The sequence below is a fragment of the Mus pahari genome, chromosome 3, assembly GCF_900095145.1.
Source record: "Mus pahari chromosome 3, PAHARI_EIJ_v1.1, whole genome shotgun sequence".
Classification (NCBI taxonomy): domain Eukaryota; kingdom Metazoa; phylum Chordata; class Mammalia; order Rodentia; family Muridae; genus Mus; species Mus pahari.
Genome location: NC_034592.1, coordinates 124,428,559 through 124,441,353, shown reverse-complemented (window position 1 = coordinate 124,441,353; position 12,795 = coordinate 124,428,559). Strand labels below are relative to the sequence as shown.

Here is a 12,795-nt window from a genome sequence, read left to right as displayed (position 1 = left end):
CTTAGATTAATTAGGCTGAGTGTTGCTAGACAAGACTCAGGATCTCCGTGTCCAATTTTTCTGAACCAGGAAGGTAAGGGTCCAGTATGATTTCTCAAGTGGCTTGAATGCCAAGAGTCTGTGGTCTTAGATATGATATTTGAGAAAAACAAAACAAATAGTAGGTTACTTCTCTCTTTAATACAAGCATTGGGATGATATTCCTCAATGTTGCTTATGAAGGGATAGTTTAAATGATTGTAGGGAAATGTAATTTATGTTCTCTGTGGTGCCTTACTACACAGAAGTTCACTTTCAAGACCACTATTAATGACTACTGGTTTGTCTCTCTTATTGAATCTTTAATTCACTTACAAACAAGTTTAAAATGTTTCTGTACAGTTTCTAGGGCTTATATAAACTGTAGGGAGCCTAGAAGAGCAAGTTGTCTTCATTGGGGAACATTTTAGTCCCATGGTAATTGCTACATGAGTCAGAGACCAGGGCATGGTGAGATCACTGGTCTCATTTCCAGGCAATTGGACTCAAAGGCCTCGGAGTAGCCGCAAAGGGTAGATAAGTGAAGACAATGGTTATTCAAAGAAACCACAGATAGAGGCAAAATAACACAACAGAGAGGCCTCTGTGATAAGGGACAGCTAGTAAGAGTTCAAGGCTCTTTCAAATGGTAGACAATTGGGTACTAGTATTGGTACTTCTTCAGACTTTAAGCTATGGTACTGAACACACCCACAAACCCTGTACAAAAAGGAGTTCTCAGTCCAGTGGGAGAACAATAATGATCAGTGTAAGCATAAAAAGAATGTATACACTGACACCATCAGCAAACAAAATTGTCCAATACATATCTGTATGTCTGACCTTAGGACAAACTCTTTCGTCATTTATATACATTAATCTTTACTAAAACCCCACGTTACTGGCATTACTAACTCCATTTGACAGCTGAGGTTACTGAGACATAGAGAGATTAATTAATCTCTGGAGGCCACATGGCTAATAATAAAAGCTGTTAGCATTTAAATGTAGATCAATGGGACCCTGAAATACATATCCAAGGCCACTTTGATCAAGGGATATTTTTCTCCAGTATCCCATATACCCCAGAGAGAAAATTACTGTAGTGATAAACAGCATTGGATCACACACAATGACACAGACCATATAGGTCAGTGGAGTCTAGAGCTATCAAGAAAAGGAACTTTTTGGGGAAAGACAAGAAAGGCAAAGGAACCCAATAATGCAAGTGTGGATGGTTTAGTATCTTCTCAACTGCAGTTCTGTGTTCCATTCATTGTTATATAACCAAGCAAAATGCAATTGGCATATGCATAGAGCAGCATACTAATAACTGATATATGTCACAATGTGGATGAGTCCTAAAATATTATGATAAATTGAAAAAAAAACAAGTATAAAAATGCCATGTATTTCTTGATTCCTTTTATCATAGATGTTGCAGAAGCAGAGTCTGAATAGATGAGTTGCCTAAGGCTTGGGGAGAAAACACAGATGGCTTTGATGCCTAATATGGGGCATTCTGGGGTCTGATAAATATTTCCTAAAATTAGATTATGATAATGTCTGCATAGTTCACTAAATAAACTAAAAGCACTTTAAATGAAAAACCTCTATGTCGGTGGGTTATATTTTAACAGAATTGCCATGCAAACTGTTAACTGACGTTTTAGCTATCCCTGTCAAATCAAAAATGAAATCATTCCTTAAACAGAAATCAATGTGTTGTAAATACCAATGTTTTCTGACTGTTGATCCGGGTTTCTGGAATGGAAAGGATGTGTTAGTATCCTCCCTTACTGTTTTACAGCCTCCCGTCTAGGTTTTATTTGTTGAGATAACACATTAAGACCTCCTATATATCTAATGCCAGTTTAGGTGCTGGGACTTTATCAGCTACATGACTAAGAGCTCAGCTTCAAGATGCAAGTCCTGATAAAGTGAATGGAATCTTCAAGAAAGGGAAGGTAGCTCTATACAGAAAATTCCATTGATTAGAAGAGAGAAACTCAGGTAAAACCAGATTCATTTGTAACATTTACAAATGAACAACAATATGAACTAACCAGTACCCCCAGAGCTCGGGTCTCTAGCTGCATCTGTAGCAGAAGATGGCCTAGTCAGCCATCGTTGGGAAGAGAGGCCCCTTGGTCTTACAAACTTTATATGCAGGGGAACACCAGGGCTAAGAAGGGGGAGTGAGTGGGTAGGGGAGCAGGGGGGAGGTTATAGGGGACTTTCGGGATAGCATTTGAAATGTAAATGAAGTAAATACCTAATAAAAAATTGGAAAAAATTAAAACAATAACAAATGGACATAGATGAACACATCATAGAGATGGGCCAAATTCATGTTAATTTTGTTAGTTTCAGTTCAATTTGTATTCACATGCAGGGAAATTGTGTTAATCATCATTGAACGGGGAGATAAGTATGAAAATGTTTCACTTGGTTGTAAACATTTTAAGAATTGACTGCACAGTGATATATCACAATTGACTCCCACAACAATATTTTCTCTATGATCAGATTCTGTCTTTCCACTCTGATTTCCCAGAGTTCCTAAATTTGTGGGATACTGCTTCAGCTTCTCAGGGCCCCTAAAGGTAGGTTTGTACTTTATGTAACCTCAAGGACTGCGGAGACACAGAAACAAATTACTGTCCTTTAGTCCAACTTCTTTGAATATGGGCCAGAATCACAGTACAGGACACTGTACTGCTACTTATGTATCCTCAATATGTTGATTTTAGCAACAAGTAGTATCCTTGAGCCTTTTCTAAGAAATATGGGAAACAAAGAGTGTAAGTGTAGCTCAGGCAAGTCCTGAATGTTTAAATGGGCTAGCTAATGATCAAAGAATAGGTTACTGTTCAAATGTCTTAAACATCTGTTCTTTTGAAAATCTAAGTGGTAAAGGTAACAAAGACACCGTAGTAAAGTGGATAGTGTTAAAATTATCACCTATTCTTATAAAATAAGCATTGACTCTAGGTGATACTATTCCTAAATTAACCAGAGGTGTCCAATTTGGTTCATGACTCACCATGTCCCATGAGTGGTGAAGTCTGGAAATTTGTCAAGATGCATTCTTCCTCTTTTTCTCATGTGACAGAACTACAGTTAAGCAAGTGCATTCTAAGCGAGTTGAAATTTCACCCTCTGTTTAAGGTTGGTCACTGGAAGCCTTATCTTGATTGGAAGGTATACAAAGTAACGTATCTGTATTCAAGGACAGTGATAGAGGGTCTGTTCTCTTTCTTGATAGATATAAATATATGATTATAGAGAGATAAATAGATGGTATATGATAGAGATAGGTGACAACTAAATTAGATAGATAGATAGATAGATAGATAGATAGATAGATAGATAGATAGATAGATAGATGGATGGATGGATGGATGGATGGATGGATGGATGGATGGATAGATAGATAGATAGATAGATAGATAGATAGATAGATAGATAGATAGATAGATAGAGCTGACATCATGCTAGATAAATGTCATCATAATAACTACTTGACCTCACTGAATATTCATAGATCCTTAAATGACAGAGGAGGACAAATCCTCTCATAAGCACAATGCTTGATTTGGATCTGTTGGCAAAGAGGTGGGAAAGCATCTACATTCAGTAAGCCACAGAATTCTGGACACTCTGTCTCTGTTTCTCTCTCTCTCTCTCTGTCTCTCTGTCTCTGTCTCTGTCTCTGTCTCTGTCTCTGTCTCTGTCTCTCTCTCTCTCTCTCTCTCTCTCTCTGCAGCTTAGCTTTACCCTAAGTAAAAGTCTGCATTTTGAGTGAATTCCAAGATATATTTTAAAAATAGAATCATTGACTAAAACTGGACTTGACATGAAAATCACTGTCCTGAAGAAATAAACATACTTGACTTCTCTAAGAACTGTCAGAACTATATTTGAAATCTCTTCTCAAGACAGCTCAGCTATGTTTATTGAAACTTGCCCTTTAGATATAAGTATGCCCAAGAAACAAGGTAAATGTCTGCTGTTCCACTTGGGGTAGAAAATGTGTGGACACACACAGAAATTTGAAATAGTTTTCTGTTCAATTGCCTAAAACATGCAACCCACAATCTCCCAAGATGAAACTATGTCTCATGGTTCTGTGCATGCTGTTCCTTCTTTTCTTCAGTCTGGGTCATGTGCTCATGGGTAGTCATGTTACATGCTGGGTGGTTAGATCTCTATGGAAATACCCCTCTGGACATACACAGAAATGTGTTGTTTAGATGATATGGAATCCAGTCCAACTGACAACAAAGACTGACCATTACCATTGCTATCAGGCAAGAATAGCCATTCTAGACGGCTACATCAAAGAGTAATTTCATTGACATGTGGACAGGTTTGAAATTCTCCCAGGAAGATCTGTAGGGGGCTCCTTCTTGATGACGCTCTAGTTTTCAAGGTGTCTACAAGGCATACTCACATGTACTGTGAAAGGTGCAGGCTCTGAGATGTGCTAGAGCAATTTTCCCAGATCCTTAAAAGTCTTCATGTTTTAACATTTCTTCTAGAGGAGTTCAATTTTTAAAAACAAAATATAGCATAATCCCCATATGTAGCATTCAAGGAAGGGTTGGTTCGGAGCTCAGGGCCCCTTCTTAAGTCCTGGTCAGAGTTGAACTTTGGCAAAATTACAAAGGGACACATACTTAAACATCAGAGAGAGTGGAAAGAAAGAAAGGAAGGAAGGAAGGAAGGAAGGAAGGAAGGAAGGAAGGAAGAAAGAAAGAAAGAAAGAAAGAAAGAAAGAAAGAAAGAAAGAAAGAAAGAAAGAAAGAAAGAAAGAGAATGCAACAAAATCACTTTTTGGGTAATCATTAAGTTCAGTTGAAACAGCATTTTCGGCAAGGTGGGCCAGCTTCCCACTGTGTCCTCAGTACACACAGAACCAATTTCAGTGGAGCTCCTGAGAGAGCCCTGCCCATGCACACTTACTGCCTTTTTTATACAAGGTAAACCAGCAAATACCTCTATTAGATGCTTGAGAATGTTTTCTAATGCATTCTCTAACATGACATAAGGCTAATGTTTTGCTTTGGGTTTCTATGATAACTTTTTTAACTTTAGAGACCCCTGTAGCTTAGAAAATGCGAGAAAGACCTCCGTATCTTATTATGTGGGATGTGTATATAAACAATATTGTGTCTGAGTACATTGGCTGAACTTGTCTATCCAAATGAAAAGGCCTCCAAAGCAGCACAATACCTGGGATTTCGTTATCCCAAGCTAGCTCTGTCTATTGTGTCATAACGGTCCTAGAACATTCAAATGGGATGGAACTGGGATGGGTTTGGCACAATTTCTTTTCTCGGGGGAAGTAAGCTACACTGATTCCAATGTCATCTGCTTTGTGGAGCAGTGGTTAAGTCAGAGATTGACAAGTATGATAATGTTTCCTATAGTGGGTATAACTTGACAAGGATAAAAATTCTAGCATGCCAGAGGCAGACTTTTATGAAAGGGAGACAAATCATTATTAGATCACGTAAAAGGAAGTTTACAAAGCAAATGGAAATATCAAAGGGAAGAGGGAAAAAAAAATCTAGAAGGGGGGGAGGTAACAGAGATGAAAGGAAGGGCACAGACCTTTGTCATTTCCCCCCCCCTTGGCTCCCAAATGCATTACCACAGAAGGCTATTCATTCCAGCAAGCTCAGAATAATATCATAGTAGTGGCCACACCTTCTCAAACTTGCCAGCATTTAAAGCACACAGAGGCAGGCTTGCCCCCAGCATGGTCATCGAGGAAATGCCCTCAATCCCTTCTAAGGCAAGCCTGTCAATTAGCTGTACTGAGAAAAACAAACAAACACGCAAATAAACAAAGAAAAATAACCCAAATACACACACACACACACACACACACACACACACACACACACACCAAAACAAAACTCATTTACCATGCACATGGAAACTTAACGACATATCACACTGTTTTCCTTTGTGTTTATTGAGAGAAGAAAAAATGAACCTAAATCTCAGTGAAGGGCTCGGTTAGAAAGTTGAGGCCAACAACACTTGGTAAGAGATTTTGAAAAGAATAGACCTTGCATTCTAGCAGATACAATGAGTACATATGGGAGCTACTTCAGCTAAGCAGTGTTGTATTTGTCTGCTCAGGTTTTCAGCCAATAATTCATTGTGTAAAATTCCTTCCTCTCTAAAAATACCCCCATCATATACAACCACGCTTCAGATGTTTGCCTTTTTCTCCCGAGAGTCTATTTATTCAATTTCCCAGTACTCAATGGACATAGATTTCTGCCTGGACTTCATATCAGTTAACTCTAGTGACTCTCATAAAACAGACTAAAACTATTTTTGCCATTTGCTTCTAGTAAAAATTCCTTTGCTCTGTATCATGTCTAGTCTTTTTTCTTTTTTCTTTTCCTTTTTTTTTTCTTGTTAAACTTAAGAGCGCCAGAGTATCCAAATGGGGCTCAGAGGCCAGAAGGCACGCATCTGATCTGAAAAGTCCATCAGAGAAGTTCAGAATTGTCCCTCTGAGACTAATGTGAACGCCAACTCGGATGTTTAACAGGGATCCAGAGGGTTCACCTCACCTGGATCTATTTTTCTAAAAGTAACACTGGCTTTTCTTTGGTGCCTTCCTAAATGAGGCTTTTCATCCTGAGAGTCAGCAGGAGGTCTGAGGTCCTGGGCAGCTGGACCAAAAACCTGCAGCCTCCCTGAAAGGCCCTGTGGTAAAGTCTGCTTTCTCCTCCAGGGAAACTTCAAAGGAGGCAGTCTGCTGCAGCCATGTGGCTTCCTTAAATCAGGTTGGATCACAGGGTAGCTGTTGTCCTCACCTGTTTCTGGGCCACTCCAAAGCTTGCCTCTGCAAAGTTAAGAAGTAGGAAAAGGAGTGGGGGAGGGGAGCTCCTCCTGGGGCCATGAAGCTATGAGTGCTGGTGTCAGTCATGTTCTGGGGATGGAATATAATAATCCATTTTAATAGTCTTTGTCAAATGAGGGTGCTGTGGAAATCACATGGGAGCTAGAGTGTCTTGGCCATAACTAAACATTTTCAAAACATGTACCCACTATCCTCAAAATCCAGAGAGTAGCGTGGCAGCTCCTGTGCAGGCCAAGTGTTGGTGCACTCAAAGTAAGCAAGTGACTGATAAATGACAACTACAGGAGAAGCCTGTGGGGTGAGGCAAGTTAGAAGTCACAGTATGTTAGCCCCCCTGGCCTGTATATCCCACACTGACCACAGTCCCAGGAACTGTAACAAACCACAGAGGATTCTTGGTAAGGGAAATGCCCTGTTCAGTCAGCCTGGGCTCTCTGATGAGCAAGTTCTGTGTCATCATTTGTGCCTATCATATCCACAAACACCAATTCCATCTTGAGGATTCTTTTTAGAAATGTTTCTTTGCTCTAAATCAGTGGAGTTTACCAACCAAGATAATGTCATTTAGGCAGGGTGATTATAGATAACCCAAAGCATGACATATTTCAAAAAGCAAGAAGAAATGATTTTGAAAGTTTGGACCACAACTATGCTTGAGGTGATGGATATATACAGCCTTATTTGAACATTGCACAATGTATCCATGTAGCCAAACATCCCAGCATAACATAGCAAGTGTATATATGTAATTTTTGTGTTTTATATATCAAGAGAAAAATCTTAAAAAGAAAGTGGCAACTGGTTATCTTTCTCAGCCTGTTATTTTGCTTATCAAAGATTTATTACTCTATATCTCCAGTTAGGCAACAATTCGTGTTACATTATTACTACCAACAACAAATATATTTGCTAGTCAATGGACACAAAGTGTCCTGCTGGGTATGGGTTATGCAAAGTATAAGCACCAGGATAGTGTGATTCTAGGAGAAGCCTATGTGTTAGCAGCTACAGCTTGGTGGTATAATACCTGCCTTGAAAGTACAAGAGGCTTGACATTTTGCACCACATCATCAGAATGATCATGATAAGAATACAAGTTGGCTATGAGTATAAAACTTATTCAGAAAATTGTATGGGATAACATGAGGAAGTGTTTATATGTCATGTAAAAATCTTCATGTATTTCAGGAGGTGCAATAATCTCTAAGGCCTAGACATTCAAGGCTTCCTGGAGATTGAAGTGCATCCTGTTCAGATATGCCTAGCATGCTTCTTCTTGTAGTATGGGGTTGAAAGCAAGGATGGAGGTCATGCAGATAGCATACAACTTTGTCATGTGGATGCCTGTGTTTGTGTGTATGGGGATGATAAAGGAGTGTTTTAAAGAAAAAATGGGACCTTGGAGCATGTTATCCATGTGTTCTAAGATTTGTTAGATATGAGTTACAGAGGATTGATCAGGATGAATGAATATCATATGATGATCTGAAAAAATATGAGTCCTGACAAATATCTCATCAAAATAACTTTCATGAAAATAACGAACGAATGAATGGATGAATGAATGAATTAAAAACTGTGCAAGTTTGGCACTATGTTTTACTCTTGCTGTACTCAGAAAGCTGGGACAGCAGAATCACAGGCTTAAGGACATTGTTTCAAATATCACAACCCAACCAGAGCTGGCACAAACAAAATTGTTCTTTTAAATATGCAAAGGGGTATAAATCACACAAATCTGAGGACATTACTTTACAGCCTCTCACAGAGGGTTTGGGGTCTCCCCCCCACTCTTTTTGAGAGTATGGTAGTTTGAGGGAACATAGAAAGTGCCCATTGTTCCAGGGAGGGAGAATGAAGATGAACTCAGGAGTAATGGAATGTAAGCCAAGGCTCCTGAGCAGATGGGGATCATGAAGCAAGTGGCTTTATGAAAAATTAATTTAGCATGGATTACATTATGGAGTAAGAAAGGCAGTGAGTGGAACCTACGATTATTCTAAAATTTTGCTCAATTGTACCAGGAACTACAAATGTTGAAATTTTTCTTTGATTGTTTTTAAGTTATTTTCCCTTTGTAGCCAAAGTCTACTTTCTTTAAATATATTACTAAATAAAACTTTCAGACACCATGAAATAATTAACCCAAGCAACTAATTAATGAAGAGGTCTACTGAAAAAAAAAAAATTCAACAATCTATGCACCCGGCCAAGGGATAAAAGGCTAATCAGAAAGCTTTGCTTTCACAAGGAAAACAGGTGTGTCCTTTAAACTGCCCAGTACAGAATGCACCATAAACTATGGCATCGTGGAGTTTCTACAAGTTACTTAAATAGATGTCAAAATAAAAACTGAACATGGGTCTGGTCTTAACTGCCATGGGTTTCAGCCTCATTGAGACATTTTCCTAAAGAAAGAAAACCACTATGAGCAGCCATGATTCGAGCGCTGTATTCTTTGACCTACCATAGTAGAGATGGCTAAACTTGCCTGGTAGCAATAGCAATGACTAGTCTTCATTGTCAGTTTGACTGGGTTTGGAATGACCTGGGAGATATGCCTCTCTGTGTATCTGTGAGGTATTCCCATAAATGTTAACTAGGAAAGAACGTCCTACCCTGAATGTACCCAGCATTGCTTCATGGGTTCGGGTCCTAGTCTGAAGAGGAGGAGGATGCCAGCTGAGCAGCATTCAGGCTTTTCTGCTTCATAACTATGTATACAACATGACCAGCTCTCCCATGTTCCCACAACCAGAACTTCCCCACTTGTGGGCCTGGGTACCAGAGGTTTTCCACGGAGATGTCTGTCCAGGCTGGGTGGGAAGGTTCCAGCGAAGGGAAGTCAGTGCAGGCAGGGAGAAGGAGTCTCTACCATGCCTCTCAGGTCCCTCAGTAACTCCAAGCCTCTGTGAACTGAGTCAGGTAAGGCTGGGCCAACAAAAAGCCGACAATCCAGTGAGGAGTGCGGTGGGACCTTGGGTGGCTCTTTGGGAGAGAAGAGCTCTTCCCAAGTGTTACACACAGCTCTTGGAACAAAAGACTCAGATGAAGGAATAATTCTGACATACCTTTAATTCCCTGCATGGATTTATACACAGTTCTGGGGGTGATTCAGGGTTAGACAACAGACACCTCTCATTGGTTGGGCTGAGAGTTTGGGAGAAACCTTATTTGCATGTGGGAAGGCTTGGTGCTGTTCCTATGTGGCTGATAGCCACACCTCTCCTGTGGGGGCTGTGGGAGTGGCAACTTCAACAGGAGCCAGGGTCCAGGAGACATGTTTATTTGTTGTTCAGGAAAATGAAAATTGTGAGGAAAGAATGGCCTCACAATGAAAACTACCATGTCTGCTCTGATACCGGGCCACAGTCCCCACCACTGAAGGCTAGAACTGGGCACATTACCACCTGCAAAGAATGTTTCACTTGAGCCAACAGTTAAGGTTCCTAGGTGGGCATTTGTGAGGAGGGAGTGGCACAAAGGGATTGTACAAATGGCTAGGACAGCCCAGCCCTTACCTGCCCATTTCCAAAGCATGGAATTTTGATTTCTAAAGTGTAGTCAGAAGAGGAGGAGGAGGTCCTGCCTTAAATGTTGAAATGTACGAACAAGTCTTTGGTCACTTCATTTTCTTTGCTGGGACATTTTTCATCTTATTCTAATTGAGACTTTTAAAGGAATACGATGTTAAGAAAAAGTTCATCTCTCACTACTTAAAATAATCTATCAATAGTTCTGCAAGAAAACATTTGCTAATTTTTAAAATTATTTGATTTTATTAACAGTCACTTCTTTGGATATCATAAAAGCTTAAGATAAAGAAATATATGTTTGTGTATCTTAATGCTTTTTGTAACTCACAATAAAACAAAGATGCCAGGCTTTATTTATATCATACATTTTCTGAGAGAAAATCTGACTTGATTAAAGAAAACAACTTTAGAAGCCAACTTTGCTAGGGCATTTTTTTTTTTAATGCAACAAAAGACTTAGAGATGCCATGTGTCAAATCATTTCATCTGGATGTTCAATGTAACCAAATTCAAGAACATAAAACAATCTAAATAACCCTCTGGGGTTCCTTGGTGGAATTTGACATGCATTTTCAGTCTCTCTGAGTCACAGAAAAATAAATTCATTGAAGAATCTTGTATTTTTCCAGTTAACCATTATGTATCCTCTACCAATTTGACAACAACAACAACAACAAAAATTACAAACACCATCAAATATTAAATAACTTACCATAAATGCCTGTTGAAATGCAGGGAAAAGCCTGTGAATAAACCAAGAAATAAGAGTAAATTTTAAAGAACAGCTTTGGTCAATATCATCATATAGACTTCTATTCTCTTGACAGTGGAATTGCTTCCATTTATGAAGTTAGCTCCCACCTGTGATTTCAAGTATTTAGATCAACTCACAAGACACAGATGTTAAATGTCCAGGATTCTCATAAGAAAATTATTCAGAAGAAACAAGAGTTGACTACCACCAACCCACTTAAGTTTTCTTCAGCTAGAGAGTCCAAAGCATATCAGAGGGGAAAGCTCAACATATACGTAATTCAGGAATTTGATGGCATTTACACGCTCATAAGGAATTGAAAACCCAAAGATGGAGTGAGAACTGAAAGCTTAGTATGTGTTGAATTAGACAAAGATTAGAGTTTTACCAGGTTCCAAGGCAAGGGACTTGGTCTAAGGGTCACTGAGTATAGTGAGGATATGAAAAATGGGGTCATGTAACAATGTTTATTTGTACAGACATCCCTGATCTCAAATTCCTGTCCTTGACATGAGGAGGACGCCTTCAGATTAGCCCCAACTAGACATCCCTTATCACCAAATGAAACCTGCCATTGCAGGAATGGGTCTATTTGAGTTGTTGGACAAACAACTATAGATATCCCCATACAACTCAGGGTATTGTCAAGACTCTTGGATAGTCTCCATAAACTGACAGTAAGGCCCTATTTCTGAGGACAATAAAAATCTAACTCACTGAACATGGAGAAGAGAAGCAGATGCCAACCTAGAACCTTTCTCTCTACTGACTAGCATTCAAGGTACTAGGCAGTACTCTGCGGGTTGCCAGAGGAGAAAGGTAAACACTAACCCAGCTACACACCTTTGATCACACTGGGGACCTCTTTGTAAAATACACTGCTGAAGTAAGGGCACAAAGCCATTAGCTAGAACCCATACCTGATACTGCTTGGGTGGCCAAGAACCTTAGACTAGATAGGACAGAGACATAAGAGAAATCAAAATGCTACAGCTATGCTAAAGTAAGGTAGCAATAAAATGTCTAACAACCTACTGCCATACTCATATATCACTGTCTCTTTCAGCCATCATCAGAGAAGCATCCTCCTGCAGCAGACGGGAAGAAATACAGAGACCCACAGTGAGACAATATGCAAAGTGGAACACAATATGGAAACCTTGGAACACTGAGTTCTAAATGAGATTCTTTACATCCTTCCCCTCCAAAGTCAGAAAGAGGAGGCAGGAAGATTGTAAAAGCCAGTGGAGAAGGAGTACAGAACAGAAACAAGGCCTTCCAAACACAGGAGGACTGGCCTAGGAACGCACAGCACGCACAAGGACTGACCAGGACAATGGGGTCCCAGAGCTGGGAGGGAAGTAAACACAAGCCCAGTCCTAAGCCAGCAGCTATCTCCAGCTGATGACCACTCACAAAGAAAAATTAGGTTTCTCCAATGGTGTTCCCCTTAGGTATACAAGCTTCTCTTAAGGACAGACCACATGCCTAGTCAACATAAAACAAACTCTGCTGCTTTTGGAGCTTCCTTGTCTCATACTGCTTTCTCTGGGATCTCTCCTCTCCTCTCCTCTCCTCTCCTCTCCTCTCCTCTC

At 39.8% G+C, this 12,795-nt stretch overlaps 1 protein-coding gene across 4 annotated transcripts in view; it reads right to left on the bottom strand.

Annotated features, from left to right (window-relative positions):
* Macrod2 (mono-ADP ribosylhydrolase 2) overlaps positions 1–12,795 on the bottom strand; it is a 1,928,923-nt gene that overhangs the window by 622,943 nt on the left and 1,293,185 nt on the right. For all 4 annotated transcript variants that reach the window (XM_021192060.2, XM_029536733.1, XM_029536732.1 and 1 more), the window contains exon 7: positions 11,159–11,189. In XM_021192060.2, coding sequence (XP_021047719.1) covers positions 11,159–11,189 — 31 coding nt within the window. The remainder of the gene's footprint in view (positions 1–11,158; positions 11,190–12,795) is intronic.